The sequence below is a fragment of the Marmota marmota genome, unplaced genomic scaffold, assembly GCF_001458135.2.
Source record: "Marmota marmota marmota unplaced genomic scaffold, marMar, whole genome shotgun sequence".
Lineage (NCBI taxonomy): Eukaryota > Metazoa > Chordata > Mammalia > Rodentia > Sciuridae > Marmota > Marmota marmota.
The window spans coordinates 1,391,332-1,407,742 of NW_025999898.1; the positions used below are offsets into that span (position 1 = coordinate 1,391,332).

The 16,411-nt window shown below is 53.2% G+C and overlaps 1 protein-coding gene across 7 annotated transcripts in view; it reads left to right on the forward strand.

Annotated features, from left to right (window-relative positions):
* The window catches only part of Smtn (smoothelin), a 32,850-nt gene that overhangs the window by 3,412 nt on the left and 13,027 nt on the right, over positions 1-16,411 (forward strand). The window contains exons 3-20 of one of the 7 annotated variants that reach the window (XM_015504912.2): positions 2,627-2,775; positions 3,131-3,224; positions 3,324-3,402; positions 3,497-3,594; positions 4,574-4,894; positions 4,976-5,048; positions 5,659-5,730; positions 5,811-6,326; positions 6,520-6,692; positions 9,791-9,943; positions 10,020-10,095; positions 11,288-11,452; positions 11,550-11,612; positions 11,826-11,898; positions 13,386-13,559; positions 13,776-13,893; positions 14,437-14,588; positions 15,512-15,676. In XM_015504912.2, the coding sequence (XP_015360398.1) occupies positions 2,627-2,775; positions 3,131-3,224; positions 3,324-3,402; positions 3,497-3,594; positions 4,574-4,894; positions 4,976-5,048; positions 5,659-5,730; positions 5,811-6,326; positions 6,520-6,692; positions 9,791-9,943; positions 10,020-10,095; positions 11,288-11,452; positions 11,550-11,612; positions 11,826-11,898; positions 13,386-13,559; positions 13,776-13,893; positions 14,437-14,588; positions 15,512-15,656 (2,694 nt within the window). In that variant the 3' untranslated portion in view covers positions 15,657-15,676. Of the gene's footprint in view, positions 1-2,626; positions 2,776-3,130; positions 3,225-3,323; positions 3,403-3,496; positions 3,595-4,573; positions 4,895-4,975; positions 5,049-5,658; positions 5,731-5,810; positions 6,327-6,519; positions 6,697-8,620; positions 8,710-9,790; positions 9,944-10,019; positions 10,096-11,287; positions 11,453-11,549; positions 11,613-11,825; positions 11,899-13,385; positions 13,588-13,775; positions 13,894-14,436; positions 14,589-15,511; positions 15,677-16,411 lie in introns of all 7 variants that reach the window. The other 6 variants (XM_015504916.2, XM_048798245.1, XM_048798244.1 and 3 more) reach the window with 6 other exon arrangements.

Consider the following 16,411-nt stretch of genomic DNA (forward strand, 5'->3'; position numbering starts at 1 on the left):
CCGGGAGCCCCCCCCCCCCGCCCCTCCTTGCAGAGGAGGAAGCACCCTCTTTCCTCCCGGGAGAATTTCACTGGGCAGTTTCGGAAACCCGCCCCATCTCCTTCCCCTTCCCCCTGGTGGACAATGGCTCTTTGTACTTCCTTCCCTCCTTCCCTCAGCCCCCTCCACACACAGCGGTTGTGCCTGAGAGGGTGGGGAACACAAGCCATACAACAGAGACACTGTGGACACTGGGCCAACCTCTGCCCACAGGCCAAAGGAAAGGGTCATGCCAGGGAGTGACCAGTGGAATGAGTTCCATCCCTCAGCCCTACCCCACCCACTTGGGGGAATTAGAGGGAAGTTTCCAGTTTCTGGATGGGGACGCTGAGGCACGCAGGGCTTGCAGAAGTGTCCAAGTTACCACATCAGTCTTTTGGGGGACAAACACCCCATCTCTAGAGCCCAGCTCATTGGAAATGGTGACCCAGAAGATAAAGGGCTAGTTACTCTGGACTGTTTATCTTCTGCGTAACAGGAGCTGAACCTACTAACCACGAAGGTCCCCCATCTTTAGGTGTTTTAGCCTCATTCTCCCTCCCTTTGCCCCTCAGGCTTACGAATCTCTAAAGGGGTCTCCAAGTTAAAGGGATCCCCAAAATATAGTTCCAGGGCCCTGTAGATTCCCCACCATGACCCACAGACCCTAGCATCACAGTTGTCACAGTCTGGGGCAGGCCCTGGGATCAGAGAGACCTGGGTTCAAATTCTGACTCAGGTAAGCAAATCACTTCTCTCTCAACCTGTTTCCTCTTTTGTCAGATGGGAATAACAATGTATCTAGGATATTTGTGAGGTGAGGACCGTGAGGGCTTATTACCATGTCTGACACACAGATTCTCAATATACATGTCCTGTCTCTCACATTTACCCTCTCTTCTCTCTCCCTCCTAATTGGCTAGAACAAAGGGGGGGTGATAATTACTGCATCTGCTTATTGCACATGCAGGGGAGAACTGAATCACTGCTCCATCCCTATCCTCTGCCCTGAGGTGAGGGCCATTGTTCTATCCAGCAAATAAGGAAAAAATACAGAGAGGTTAAGGGGTGTGCCCCTCACCACCCCTCCAAGACTAGACTGAGGCTTAGACCCTCCCATACCTCCTCATGAATGTGGAACCTGGAGGGCTCTATCCCCCAAGGCTCCCCATTATTTAGTCTAGGATGAATTGGCTCATGGCTGAGTTGGGCCAGCCCACACTCCCTGCTGAAACCTATCTATCTCCAGCCCAACCACACCCCAGCCACCCTGCTCCCCCACTGAGCAGAAAGAAATGATAAAGGGGGAGGCTAAAAAGGAGAAGGAAAGAGGGTTCCTTGGCTCTATCCCCTAATTGGTTTGGGGGATAGGGATAAAAGAATCACCTGCGGGCTGTGGATGTGGCTCAAGCCGTAGCGCCGCTCGCCTGGCATGCGTGCGGCCCAGGTTCAATCCTCAGCACCACTTACAAAGATGTTGTGTCTGCCGAAAACGAAAAAAAAAAAAAATTAAAAATTCTCTCTCTCTCTCTCTCTCTTAAAAAAAAAGAAAGAAAAAGAAACTGAGAGGGAGGTCACTTGTTTGAGTTGACAGCATGTTGTTGGTAGGGCTGGGATTGAACCCAGCTTTGTGGGCCCTTCTCCTTTAGCAGATCCGATAANTTAAAAAAAAAAAAAAAAAAAGAATCACCTGCCTTTGCTTGCTCCTATCTGGCTATCAGATCCCACACTGAAGGCTTTTGCCTTCTTTTTGCCACTTTCCTCCTGGGGGCTATGGGCCAGCCTCCTCCCTTGAACTACACATGATCCCTGGGATGGGGCCTTTATCAGGTGGTGCAGGGGAACCACAAGAATTAGCTAGCTCAGTCCAGAGAAGATGTCTTTTTCTGGACCTGGTCAAGAGCTATAGGGCTGAAAAGCTGGTGGGAGCACCTGTCTTCCATAGACACCCTCTCTAGGATTCTGGGTAACCCCTAGGGCCAGTTGCCTTATCTCTCTGTGGAGCTTGCCTTCCCTCTCTGGGTTCTGGCTCCTTCAATGGTATCTAGGACTAGGACAATGAGGGGGAAAAATAGCCCCCAGTCAGACAGGTAGCTAGGATTCCTGAGCACTTACCCCTGTTTCTCCATCTGTCAATCAGCAAGGCTATGTTGCTCTGGGACTGAACTGTGGGAGTCTCCCTTGCTCACAGGGGTACTCCAGCTACCCAAATCACCCTTCCCTCTAGGGACTGTGTTAATGACTCACAGGAATAACTGCTCTTCTGCAGCAGCTCCCTAGTCTTGGGGTTTTGATGAAAGGCTCTCAGAAGTCAAATAACAGGGAGGGGTACTTGGCTGCTTGGCACCTGACACAGGTGGGAAGCTCATTTACAGTGGGTACTCTGTGAACCACAATGCACAGCAGGCTGCCCAGGATCCTTGGTGCTGTGAGCTGGGGCTCCCCCTGAGACCTCTGCCCTGGGTGGGTGGTCAGGCACGTGAAGGGCTTGGAACAGATAGAGTAGAGACAGGCCATTCATTGTGCCATAGGCAGAGCCGTGGGCAGTTGGTGCCAGCCTTCCATCCCTGATTGCCAAAATGACCCTCACCCACACCTACCCTTGCAGCTAGAGGTCACAGCAGATCTGGCAGAGAGGCGAAGGATCCTCTCAGCCATCCGGGAGCTGCAGCGGCAGGAGCTGGAACGCGAAGAGGAGGCTCTGGCATCTAAACGCTTCCGTGCAGAGCGGCAGGACAACAAGGAGAACTGGCTGCAGTGAGTGGCAGGGTTCGGGGTGTGGGTTACATTGGAAATGCATGTGGGAAGGGAAGAATGCACCAGGGCTCAACTTGTGTATAGGAAGGTGTGAATACAGGTATGTCTATTGTCATGGACTATGTATTTATGGTGATGTCCTAGCCACACTGGTGTGGACAGCATGTCTAAGCGTGTGGTATTAGTTCCCACATCCAGGGGCATTTGTGTATCACTGTATAGCCAGAGAGTCTGCATAGGCAGCTACATATCCCACTGTCAAGGTTCTGGGTACCCTGACCTGACCCTCCCTTTAGCCCACATCCTCCATGACCTGGCCTTGGCAATGATAGCTACAGTCATAATATCGTTGCAGCTCTCAGCAGCGGGAAGCTGAACAGCAGGCTGCCCTCACACGACTGGCAGGGCGGCTGGAGTCTATGAATGATGTGGAGGAGTTGACCACACTGGTATGGCCCAGGGCAGGGGATGGGGACAGGACTGGGACAGGGCAGGTAAAGCACCTTGACTCTCCAGCCTAAAACTCATGACCTGCCTCTCATTCTCAGCTGCGAGGTGCTGGTGAGTACGAGGAACGCAAGCTGATCCGAGCTGCCATCCGCCGTGTACGGGCTCAGGAGATTGAGGGTATGTGCCCTTTCCTGGCTCCACCGCTGCCCTGCTGTGTGCTGCCTATAGCACCTCCCAGCCACTCGCCTGACACTTGCCTCTGCCCTTCCAGCCGCCACTGTGGCTGGGAGGTTGTACAGCAGGCATTCCAACAGTGGCTCCGGAGAAGACAGCAAGGGGCGGGCAGCATACAGGCTGGAACAGCATAAGGTAAGGCGCACGGCCATGGTAGAAGGGGGGCTCAGTGTCTGTGCCCACAGATGCCAACATCACAGAGCTCCTGTTTGTCTGCTACACTGGTATTTGACTATTAAGGGAGGACCCCAGGCTGTGTTTGCAGACACTGGAGCTCTCAGGCCTCTGCCCATTCTCTCAGGCAAATTCCGGCCACGTGTCCTCTACACCAGACTTAGTTTCTATCCAGGCCTTCCTCTCAAAGCCAACCTGTCTACACTGCTCCCAAGTTTCTGCCCCTTCCCCATTACCACTTTTATTGATACATAGGTACCTCTCCTACCTTCACTCCTACTTTCTAACCCCATTCACTTTCTAACCCAATTCCTGTCATCCAGCCTGCACCTAGCAGCCAGAGGGATCTCACAGAAATGCAAACCTGACCCTGGTGATGTTACCTCCCCTCCTTAAACCCATCCCAGGCTGCCCCTTACCCTCCAGACAGCCTGCATCCTTACCTTGATTCACCCAGGCCTGCGTGTCAGATCCTAGCAAACTGTTGGAATACTGTTGAGAGTCAGAGCTATCTGTTCTCCAGGAGTGCTGGTAAAGTCAGGCCATGTAGATTCCCTAAATGACCAGCAGAGGCCGCTGGGTCACCGGTCCGGGCAGGTTTCTCTACCTACTCACTGATTAAATAGGCTGAGTGAGGGTCAAGGGCCTTTGCTCCAGGGATCTATTAGGGCCAGGAATCCCCAACAGGTCTTCTGCCATTCCCAAACACTAACTTTAGGATCTGGTCCTCTCTGAACCACCTTTGGCTAGGCAATGCCAAGAGACTGGAAAGTAAGGATCAGAGATAGCCCCATTCTTGTGCAGGTGTCCACAGGAAGCCGTGCTCAGCTCCTCTACTTTGCATGCTCTTGCCTTGGGCACCTGCCAGCCTTTCCCTCCATGGGTGGGGATAGCACTCAAGGTAGGAAAGTCTTGGTTGAATCCTATGGGTCCCCCACAGGTATCAGAAGTCAAGGAACAGGAGCAGCAGGCAGAGGTCCCAGAGCCAACCCCAACTCCCGAGGGGACCAGCCAAGATATAACCACAGTGACACTCCTGCTGAGAGCCCCACCTGGGGGCACACCTAGCTCATCAGCCTCACCCAACAGTTCACCTACCACTGCTTCTCCTGAGCCTCCACTGGAGCCTGCTGGAACCCAATGCCCTGCTGCCGAGGCTCCAGGCAGCCCTGAGCCACCTCCTAGCTCTTCGGGAACCCCTAGACCTGATTCCCCTGAGTCGCCAGCCACCCTCAGCACTGAGGGGCAGGTGGTCACCAAGGTGAGTCTGGAACAGGAATGGGATGCCAAGCAAATGAGATCCATCTGGAATCAGCCCTGCTTATATCATGTCTCCTTGCAGCTCCTGCCTGGGCCCACAAAGCCTCCTGCCACCCAGAGCCCCACCAGAGGTCCTTCCAATACAAAAAGAGCAGGTGAGAGTTCCATCAGGGATATCAATAGGCATCTGCCTTTCCCTGCCCCAGACTCCCTTTCCCTGACTGTAGAATGCACTGATGCCTGGATAGCTGCAGCCTCCTCAGGTTTAGGCAATCCCTGACTGCCCCTGAGGTGTCCCCGCCCCTGGCCAGGCCCACCCCTGCCACCCATGGCCAGAGGCCTCCCTGCAGCCTTGAAAGGCAACGGGCCTCAGGCACATTCTTTTTCCCAATAAGGGAGTGCGCCCATCTCCCAGCCAGAGCCATGGGCAGTGCTGGCCAGGGGGGCTGTCCCCTATCCCCATCAGCAGGGAGGATCTAGACACCATTCCTCCAGCCCAGGTTTAGCCCTGGCCCCCAGAAGTGTCCCAAGTCACCCTGGGGTCAGGGTAGGAGGCAAGGGAAGTGACTGCCTATGGGAGAGATGTGGCTGAGTAGGAAGGCCTTAGCACTGGATGATACAGGAGGGGGTGGGGAAGTTTGGGGTACACAAAGGGGTTGAGAGGCTAGGGAGATGTAGAGGAAGGGAATATAAGAAATGGATCCCCTCCATTCACTCTTCTTTCTCTTCCCGGGCATGGCTGCCACCTACTCCTGAACCTGCCAGATCTGGCTAGCCCCCGACCCTGCCAACGCTCCGTATCTGTGCTGAGCCCCCACCAGCCAGCCCAGAACCAAGGTACTACCTATTCTCAGCACCCCAGGATCTGGGAAGTCCCTGTCCCACTTAGCCACTAACAGCCTTCCTGTCCCTTCTAGAGTCCACTCCCCTTGCCAGCGGACCTTCTCCATTCCAGCGGGCTGGCTCTGTGAGGGACCGCGTTCGGAAGCTCACATCCAGTTCTCCTACAGCTGCCAGGCTCCAGGATGGCCCACCCCGGGCAGCTTTAGGTTCCCCGACTCCCACAAAGCTCCTGGGCCCCTCCTTCATCAGCACCACCCCTGCTGCCTCCTCTAACAGCTCCTCCTCTCAGGGCCCCAGTGACACCTCCTCCCAGTTCAAGCAAGGAGGAACAGCCCAGCCCCTGGCCCAGCTTCGGAGCTGCCCCCAAGAGGAGGGCCCCAAGGGGCGGAGCTTGGCTGCCAGGTCCCTTGAAAACAGAGCAGGGGGGCCTGTGGCCTGTTCAGAGGAACTCAGTACCCAGCTGCCCGTGGCCATCGGTATTGCTGAGCCAGGGAGCAGTATGAAGACTACATTCACCATCGAGATCAAGGATGGCCGTGGCCAGGCCTCCACAGGCCGGGTGCTGCTGCCCACAGGCAACCAGAGGGCAGGTAGGCCTCCCCACCATCTCCCCACTACTGGGGGTGAGTGCCTGAAGTTACCCAGCTCTGCACAGAGGACAGGTGCTGTGGCCAAGGCTCAGGGTATCTCCAAAGGGTGCGCTGGGAACAAGAGCGCCACCAACCTTGGTTGGCACAACCATCGTCCCACCAGTTCCTGACAGCAGCCCTTCTCCCTACCCAGAACTGACACTGGGGCTGCGGGCGCCCTCCACGCTCCTCAGCACCAGCAGTGGGGCTAAGAGCACCATCACCCATGTCAGCAGCCCTGGGACCCTGTCGCGCTTGGGCAGTGTTACTCATGTCACCACCTTCAGCCACGCTTCCCCTGGTAGCCGAGGAGGCTGCAGCATTAAGGTGAGCTCTTCCTCATCCCACCAGCTCACCATCCATCATGTCAAACTGCTTAAGGTCATAGGGATTGCAGGTTTTCTCTCCTTCCCCTCTGTACATACCTAGAAACTGAGGCTCAGAGAAGGAAAATTGTTACAGTTGTTACAGCAGATTCCTTAGCCAGTTGGTGACCAAGCTAAGACCAAATTCTAGTGTATCAGCCACCAGGCATACCAGAAGCTCATTTAATACTAATCTTAAGCTTCCTACTTGCCGATCTCTGATCTTTAGTCCAGAATTTGTTGATTTCATTCCTAATGAACAGATAGGAAAACTGAGGCTGAGAGGATGTTAGGTCTTTGCCCCCCTTTCTGTGGCAGCCCAGTGACCCTGTTCCCACCCAACACTAGACATCAGTCCTGAAGTGTAGAGCTGCTCATGAGCTGATCCAAGATCAGCCTGACCCATTAGAAGATTAGAGATTAGTGATTAGCATCTGCGTCAACCTCCCTGTGGGGGTTGGGCAGAAGCATTGATGGGGGACAGACAGGAGGGGGAGTGGGCACCAGTCGGCGGCGAGGCAGCAGCCTAGCAGGTGCCACGGGAACTGAATACACTGCATCCTTCCATTATTCATTCCTAAGCCTGGGATCAACTGGCTAGGAGCTCATTTGGGGAAGGGATCCTCAGCAGGCCACCCAGCTGCCCAGGTAATACCCTGTATGCCTAACCAGAAACTGGATGGGGCTTTGGTTGAGGTGAGATGGCTATAGCCAGCTCTGTGTCTTCTCAGAAATGATAGGGAAAGAGTCAAGACAATAATTCATCTTTGTCCAACATCAAGACCAGTGCTGTCTGCTAAGAAATTGGGGTGGGATGTCAGGAGGGAGTGGTTGTAGCTGAGACCCTTGAGTGGATAGAAGATGCTACAGTGAGAGTTGGATCTTGCACTGCCAATTCACCTCAGTTTCCCCATATAGGGGAATCAGATAGCATATCTGTAATGCACTTGCTTAAAATTTGTGATTGGATCTGAGCACCATGGGCAGGCTAGGGTCCATTTATCTCAAGGCTATAACACTTATTACAGTTGTTATAGCAGGTTGCTCAAAGTCCAGTCTTCTTGTGCCTCCATTTTCCCCATCTGTCCAAGGATTTCTAAAATGGAATCGCATGAGGGCAAAGGCATATTGGCTCTAGAGTCTAGCAAATAGATCCTTACAGTTAATGTATATGGTGGTTCGAATAGCCCTATTCCCTGCTCCCTGCATCAGTTTCCTCATCTGTGAGGCTTGGGATCCTGGTCTCATTAATCCTTCAGAACACATGCAGCCTTGCTGTGCTTGTGGTCTGTGATCTGTGCGGGGCCAGGGCCAGGCCTGGCGGTCAGCCTACTTGGACAGGCCACCCCTCCCCCATTGTCCCCACTACAGAGGAGCCCAGAATAGGTTTCTATTTGGGCTGCAGCTCCAGCTGGCTGCAGGGGCGGGGCAGGCCTGCTGCCCTTGCCTTCGCCCTCCGATCAGCAGCAAAGACTCTGATTCTGCCAGCCATAGGCAGCAGTCCCTGCTACTGTCCCACCATTACACCCCTTAGAGTTTTATCCTGCACTATGCCGGGGGTACCAGGGCCTGGGCCTGAGATGGCTGCAGCCCTCGAGGAACGGTTGGGCCAGGCTTTGGAGGAGCTGCAGGCGGTGGCTGAGGCAGGCCGGGCGGCAGTGACCCAGGCAGCTGAGGCAGCTGTAGCCGCCATGGAGCCGGTGGCCCAGACGGCTGAAGAGTTGCGGGCTGAGACAGCGGCACTGAGCCGGCGGTTGGATGCCTTGAGCAGGCAGGTGGAAGTGTTGAGCCTTCGGCTGGGGGTCCCACTTGTGCCGGATCTTGAGCCTGAGCTGGAGCCCAGTGAGCTGCTCCTGGCTGCTGCCGACCCCGAGGCCCTCTTCCGGGCAGCTGAGGATGCCGGGACCCCAGTGGCCCACCCGCCTGCCTTCAGCACCCGCCGCTACTCCTCTGCCGGCCCCACCCACAGCAGCAGTCTTGTAAGTCCCTCTCAGCTGGTGGGAGTGGGTGGTTTTGAGGTAGGTCCTGCCTCTGCTAAGTGACCTTAGGTGTGCTATCACCTCCTCTGAGCCTCAGTTTACCTATCTATACAGGAGACTAGGGTAATAGTGCTCCAAGATCAGGACAAGAGGGCGCCAGATTCACCCTGAGGCATATGCTCTCCGCAGCTGCCCTGGCATCCCCTGGCATGGCCATGGCCCAGCCCCACCCCCACCCCCACACTCCAGCCAGGCTGAGCCTCCCTGAAACAGCTGCCACCTCAGCTCTCCTTACCATTATGGCAGATAGAGAGGCCCTGCCAGATAGGGAGAAACTGTATTAGTTGGGCTGGGGCCTTTATTTCAATAATAAGGAAATGTCTTGGGAAGAGTGGGAGTTAGGTAAGGGCTGGAGGCCCTTAAAGGATGGTTTCTAGCAAGGGTGGGAGAGTGGGAGGAGGGATTCAGAAGAGAACTTCAGTGAGTTCTTGGCTTAGAGCAGCCCCAGTCAAATACCTTGTTAGGAGCCTGCAGGCCTGATCCAACCCCCTTGGCAAAGGAAGATGGGATATGTGCCGCCTGGGTACTGACCCAGTGTCCCAGGTCTCAGGAGCTGCAGGATGCAAAAGAACTTTCCTGGGAAAGGGCTGGAAATAAAACAGCAAAAGGAACTCAAGTTCAGAAGTTATACTATCTTTATCTCAGATCCCAGGTTGCATCACATTTATAGAAGGACTATAAATCATTCAGCTGCCCTGAGCCTCAGTTTTCCCTTCTGTTAAATAGGGACAATAAAATCCCTAGTGTTTATACAAATGCTTGTTATTGAATAGAAATCATTATTATGCCACCACCACTTGGGTTTAATATGATTATGGATATGTGGGAAAGCATACACCAAAACTATTAGTTTCTCTTCAATGAGTCTGACACCACCATGGCCATCCTGGAGCAGGCAGACTGGCAGACTACTGGTTATTTCCAAGGCTGTGCCAGCAACCCCAGGATATGGCCCTCTGACCACTGTGGACATTGTGAGTTTCATCCTTACTTAAAGGCCATGCTTTCCCCCACCCCAAAGATGGAGCCAGAACCAGCGGAGCCCCCTTCTGCCGCAGTGGAAACAGCCAATGGTGCTGAGCTGACTCGGGTAGACAAAGCACCAGAAGGGCGGAGTCCTCTGAGTGCCGAGGATCTGATGACCATTGAGGATGAAGGAGTCCTTGACAAGATGGTATAATGGATCTGGTGGGTTAGGGGTTGGTAGTAGGTGGGAACGTGCTGGTAGACAATGACACCTTTATTTGCAGCTGGATCAGGCCACGGATTTTGAGGAACGGAAGCTCATCAGGGCTGCACTCCGGGAGCTCCGACAAAGGAAGAGAGGTAGAGAGTCAGGTTTCCTACCCTAGATCCAGCTACTCCATTCCCCAGCTGCTTCCCTCACTCTGGGGTCCATTTATGGATGCTCAAGCTTATATAACTACCCTACCCAGCTTCGCCTTTTCTAGACCCAGCTGTTCCCTTGCTTTCTTCCCCTGGATTTGACTGCTCCCTTCCCTAGCTGCTTTTTTCCCCTGGCCATTCCAATCAGCATCCCTTCTCCTTCCTAGACCCAGTAACTCCCTCCCTCAGCCATACTTTCCTTGGATCCAGTTGCTTCTCTAAGTACAGTCAACTATTTCCCTGAGGGGCTGGGAATATAGCTCAGTTGGTAGAGTGCTTGCCTTGCATGCGCAAGGCCCTGGGTTCAATCCCCAGCACTGCCAAAAAAATAAAAAAACTATTTCCCTGAATCCAGATACTCTTTCCCTGAGCTGCTTCTCTCTCCCAGAGGTCCAGTGACAGCCACCTTAGTCTCTGCCTCCATCCAGCTTCCCCTTTCCTGAACAAATCTACTTTCTCTCCCTGTTACTCCTCACTGAACACAGCTATTCTTTGCCTCAGTTTCTAGATTCCTTACTTCTCCAGATAGTTTCAATTACTCCTTTTCTGAATCTAGCTGCTTCCTCCAGGGCCTACTGATGGCCACCCAGCCTCTATCCCCACTTATCTAGTTCTTCTTTAGGCCCAGTTAACCCCCTTCAATAGCTCCTTCCCAGTTACTTTTTCCCTGGATCATATTGCTTCTTCAATGCCTCCAATCACTCTCTCCCTGGACCTAGATAATCCTTTCTTCAGCTGCTCTTTTCCCCACGTACAACAAATTGATGGCCCAGTCAGACTGTTTAGTTAGCTACTCCCTCTCTAATCTAGATGCTCCCTTCTGACTCAGCTGTGCATTCCTATAGAAACTTCTTTCTTGGATCCAAAATATGCTTTTGAGATCAGTTATTCTGTATTCCCCAGTTTCTGCCTGAGTCCACTCCCCCCAATTCATAACCCACTCCCTGCCAAGTTACAGCTGCCCTCCCACCCCAGCTACTCCTAGAGAGGCCCCTGTAGACTTAGACTGTGTCATTATTGTTTCTAACAAGCTGCCCTCCACTCCATTTTGTGTGCCCTGTGTGCCTGTGCATATGTGCCGTGTGGGCACTGGGTGGCCCTTCTGGGTATGCATGGGGCATCCCCAACCCAGACCAGAGAGAAAAGGAGCGGGAACGGCGGCTGCAGGAGGCACGGGCCCGACCAGGGGAGGCCCGAAGCAACACAGCCACAGAGACCACCACAAGGCACAGCCAACGTGCAGCCGATGGTTCAACTGTCAGCACTGTTACCAAGACTGAGCGGCTAGTCCACTCCAGTAAGGGACCAAGTGGGACTTGGGGCTCAGGGTGGGAATAAATCCTCCCACTGAACTCCTGTGCCTCTAATACCCTTCCTCTCATCTACCTCTCCAGATGATGGCACACGGACAGCCCGCACCACCACAGTGGAGTCAAGCTTTGTGAGGCGCTCGGAGAGTAAGGCTGCCTAACGTGGCTCTGTGCCTGCCACTTGCCTCCTCGTCTCCTCGCCACCTCAGGCTCTTCCTCAAGCACTGTCCATCTTCAGCTGTGCTCTCACTTTCTCTTTTCTACCTGTGGTTATCACCATCTTCCTGTACAGCCTTCCCTCCGGTCTCTTGATATTCCACCCGGGGCCTCTCACCTCACTGTATTCTTCATTTTTTGCAGATGGCAGTGGTAGTACCACAGTGCAAACCAAAACTTTCTCCTCTTCCTCCTCTTCATCCAAGAAAATGGGCAGGTGAGCTTGGTGTGTCCCATACCACAGAGGAATCAGTGCCACAGGGTACCTCGCTTCATACCCATTCTGCAGATGGGTAGACTGAGATGCTGTGAGGTGACAGGTGTATAGCCAAGAAGGGACAAAGTGGGAGTCAGACTTGCATTGTGGTCTCACTTAATTCTCAGCCACACCATGGTGGGAAGATAGATGTTCTATGACACTAGAGATTTGCTTAGGGTCCAACACCTCTGAGTGGCAGCAATAACATTGAACCCTCGGAGAAGCCTGCCTATCATGCTGAGCTGCCTCCTGGCACTGCCACTTCCCATTGTCTACAAACTACCTCCCAGGTCACAGAGCACCTTTATACCTTAGTTCTGTGAGTGGGTGGGTAAACTCCCATGTTGCAGAAGAGGACAGAGTTGGCAAAACTGGGAGTGGATTAGAATCCAGTCCAGGGACTCTGAATCAAACCTGCATCTCTGTCTCTCTGCATTCAAGTTCCAGCTCTGAATTCCCTCTGAAATCTTAGGCAAAGTACTGCCAAGGTCCTCAGTTTCTTCATCTTAATTGGTAATAGCATGTGTCCCTTTCTCCCTTTGTTAAACTTAAAATGGTACATAGGAAGGCTGAGTATGTAATCTAAAAACATAATACTTGTCTAGCATAAAGAAGACCCTCGGTTCTATCCCCAGCACTGAATGAATGAATGAATGAATAAAGAAAGAAAGTAGCACACAGAAAAGGCTCAAGGGACATGAGCTATTATTTTTGGCATTATTATTATTATTATTATGCTGATAATTTTTATTACTTGATAATGCCCAGATTCTGAATGGGCCTATAACTTGATAAAATAATGAATCTTCTCAGGTAATTCCTGGGGGCCAAGTCTGATCAAAAGACCCTGGCTCCCATCTTCCTATTTTTGAGCCACCGTGTACTCTGTAAAATGGGTGTTTGAGGGCTGGGGATGTGGCTCAAGTGGTAGCGCGCTTGCCTGGCATGCGTGCGGCCCGGGTTCGATCCTCAGCACCACATACAAACAAAGATGTTGTTTCCACCGAAAACTAAAAAATAAAAATATTAAAAAATAAATATTAAAAAAAAAATGGGTGTTTGAAGAGCTCAGTTGATAGAGTGCTTGCCTTGCATGCACAAGGCCCTGGGTTCAATCTCCAGCATCACCAAAAAAAAAAAAAAAAAAAGAATGCTGCTCCTGGGCTGGGGAGATAACTCAGTGGTAAAGCACCTGCCTAGCATGCATGAGGCCCTGAGTTCAATTCCCATCACCACATAAAAATAAATAAATAAATAAACAACAGTAAAAAATGATATTAAAAAAAGAATGCTGCTCCCTCACTGGTTGGAATTGCAGGTGGTAGAGATACGACAGTATGGGAGATCCTGGTGCACAATAAGATCCATTCCTCAGCAAGCAGTGGCAGAGGCTCAATGTGGCCCTCTTCCAGCTCCATAATTTGCCACCCCATTCAACCCTCCAGCATCTTTGACCGCGAGGATCAGGCCAGCCCGCGGCCTGGCAGCCTGGCCGCACTGGAGAAACGACAGGCAGAAAAGAAGAAAGAGCTGATGAAAGCACAGAGTCTGCCCAAGACATCAGCTTCCCAAGCACGCAAGGCCATGATTGAGAAGTTGGAGAAAGAAGGTGCCACAGGGTGAGCAGCAGAGGGCCAGGGTTGGGAAGTGGAAGTTGGGCTTGGTGACCACATGTTGGGGGGGATGGGCGGGTCCAGGGGGCAGGTAGAACAGGAATGAACTGTGATGGGAAGGGTCTGAACATCATAGAAGACAGGGCCTGGGGGTCTGTCAGGTGGGTCCACCAAGGTGGTGACCTGTAGCCTTGTGACCTTGCTCCAACATGGCTCCCACAGCAGCCCTGGCGGACCTCGTGCAGCTGTGCAACGCTCCACCAGCTTTGGTGTCCCCAATGCCAACAGCATCAAGCAGATGTTGCTAGACTGGTGCCGAGCCAAGACCCGTGGCTATGAGGTGAGCCCAGCAGCCTCCTCAGACCCCAGCTTATCACCTCCTTCTTTAGAAAACTCACTCCCCTCTGAGTTTCCACAGCTTCTAGCAGTGAATATGGAAAGCCTTCTGCAATGAGGAAACTGAATCTGAGAGAGAGGACACATGACATGTCCTACATCCCAGAATAAGGATTAAGTAGCAGGGCCTAATGAGAGCCCCTTGCTGGGTGGGCATGGCTCAGGGCCCAACCCAACTCTTGAAGCCTTCACCCTGTTGCACTGTGGAGGGTGTTGGGTAATTTTCTCCAAGTGAGGAAAGGAGTGATGGAGGCATGACCACTGCCTTAGCTGGGTGGCACTGGGCCTCTCCATAGCTCCATCCCCCTAAATCACAGACATGGGAGTAAACAGACTGAGTTTGAAGAGGCTTGTGTTCTGAGTACTCACCTGTTGTGCAGACCTGAGCAAGCTATTGAGCCTAGGTCTGGAGTGCCAAAACACTAAAGGATAGTGGGCATGGAGGAATTGCCCCCAGGGTCCTGACCAGTCCTTCTACCTCCCATAGCATGTGGACATCCAGAACTTCTCCTCCAGCTGGAGTGATGGAATGGCCTTCTGTGCCCTAGTGCACAACTTCTTCCCTGAGGCTTTCGACTATGGGCAGCTTAGCCCACAGAACAGGCGCCAGAACTTCGAGGTGGCCTTCTCATCTGCTGAGTAAGTGTGGGCCCCAGCCCTGCTGGTGTCAGCTGGGCTCAGCTGACTCAAGACCCTCTGGAGCTGGCCAGCCACACTGTGGGTCTGTGGCTGAGATCCCCTTCCCCAGAAAGTCCCCTTCCTCCTCTGCCCCTACCCACCTGCTCCTGAGTGTGCCAGGTGCCCGTCGGAAGGAAGGAGCTACAGGTCCACCTACCAGCCCAGGCCAAAGCCCACCAGGTGGCCTTGTCCATATTCCCTCCCTCCTCCTTCTACCCCTTCTCCCTCCTTTCTCCCTTTCTCTGTCCTCCTCTCTTCCCACTATCACCAGAGCTTCCTGCTCCCACGGGGTCCTGGCTGGAGATTCCAAAAGGAGGCTCCTGGCCCGGGCACCGTGCCCGTGCAGCCTATATAGGTGCTGCCAAAGACTTATATAGGACATCAGCAAGCCCTCCACTTTGGAATCGTTGCCCCTTCTGCTCACTTCACCCTCAGCACCCTCCTCCATCTTTCCGTCTCTTCCCTTCTCTTTCTGGTTCCCACCAGATTTCTTCCTCCTCCTCCCTCCACCTCCTCTCACGCCTCCCTCACCCCCACTCCCTGGGGCACAGCCCTCCTCTCTGACCATGGCACCAAGCCATTGCCCCCCCACCCTGCGTTCCCGCTTGCCCCAAGAGTTCTCTGCACCTGTGACTGGTTTTGCCCCCCACCCCTGTCTGCATTGCACACCATTAGTGATGGGTAGTGAGCGGCACGTCCACAATTGGGAGGGGGCATGCGGGGGGCTGGCAGACTGCAGCACCAAGAATGAAACTGAACTCATGTCTCTATGTGTGTGTGTATGTGTGTGTCTCTCTGTTTTCCCTTCTCTTCTTGGCCTCTTCCCCCTCTTCCCCAACTGGGCCCTTGCCCCCTGCCCCTTCCCGGCCCCCTACCCTCCCCAGGACCCATGCGGACTGCCCGCAGCTTCTGGATACAGAGGACATGGTGCGGCTTCGAGAGCCTGACTGGAAGTGCGTGTACACGTACATCCAGGAGTTCTACCGCTGTCTGGTCCAGAAGGGGCTGGTAAAAACCAAAAAGTCCTAACCCCTGCTTGGGGCCCCACGGTGAGAAATGCCGCCTCTCCCACCTGCCCTGTTTCAACTGGAATCTGCTCATCGGGGCTCAGAGTGGGGCCCGGGAGGTGGATGGGGCATTGGGGAATGTTGGAGGGCCCTTATAAAAGGCAGAGGGTGCAGACAGGATCCTATCTTCTGATAGTTCAGGGCCTAGCAGGTGAAACCATTATTCATAGTCAGCAATGACCCAGGTGAGCGGAATTATGATGGGGAAAACCCAAGGGAGGCTCCTGATCCAGGCTGCAGGTCCAGAATGACTATCTGACCAAAGTGCAAAATAAGCTTGGATATGTACAACAATTTCAGGCTAAAAAAGGGAGAAAGTTTCCGGCAGAGAGGGGGGGGTGAGAGAGATGGAGAGGATGGCACACCCCAGAAGGAAGGGAGCTTGAGTCTGAATGTAAGGATGGAGGAAAGGGCCACAGGCAGGAATTTGAACTTCTTCCTGAGGACAAGAAGAGTCCTAAAAGATTTCTGAACTGAGGAAGGATAGTTGTAGGCAAGTCAGTATTCTAGAACAATCCTCAAATGAGGCCTGAGATGGACTAAATGCTGAGACCAGAATAAAAAGTACAGGGTACAGGCTTCCTGATCTGTAAGGAAGCAGGAGGGTCAGTGTGGATCCTGAAGAGTTGGTGGAGTACTCCAAGGTGTGAAGTTTGGGAATAGGGCCAGTTACAGGAAGGTGTTTCTGGCTGAATGTCCTGGATTCCCCAAGCTAGC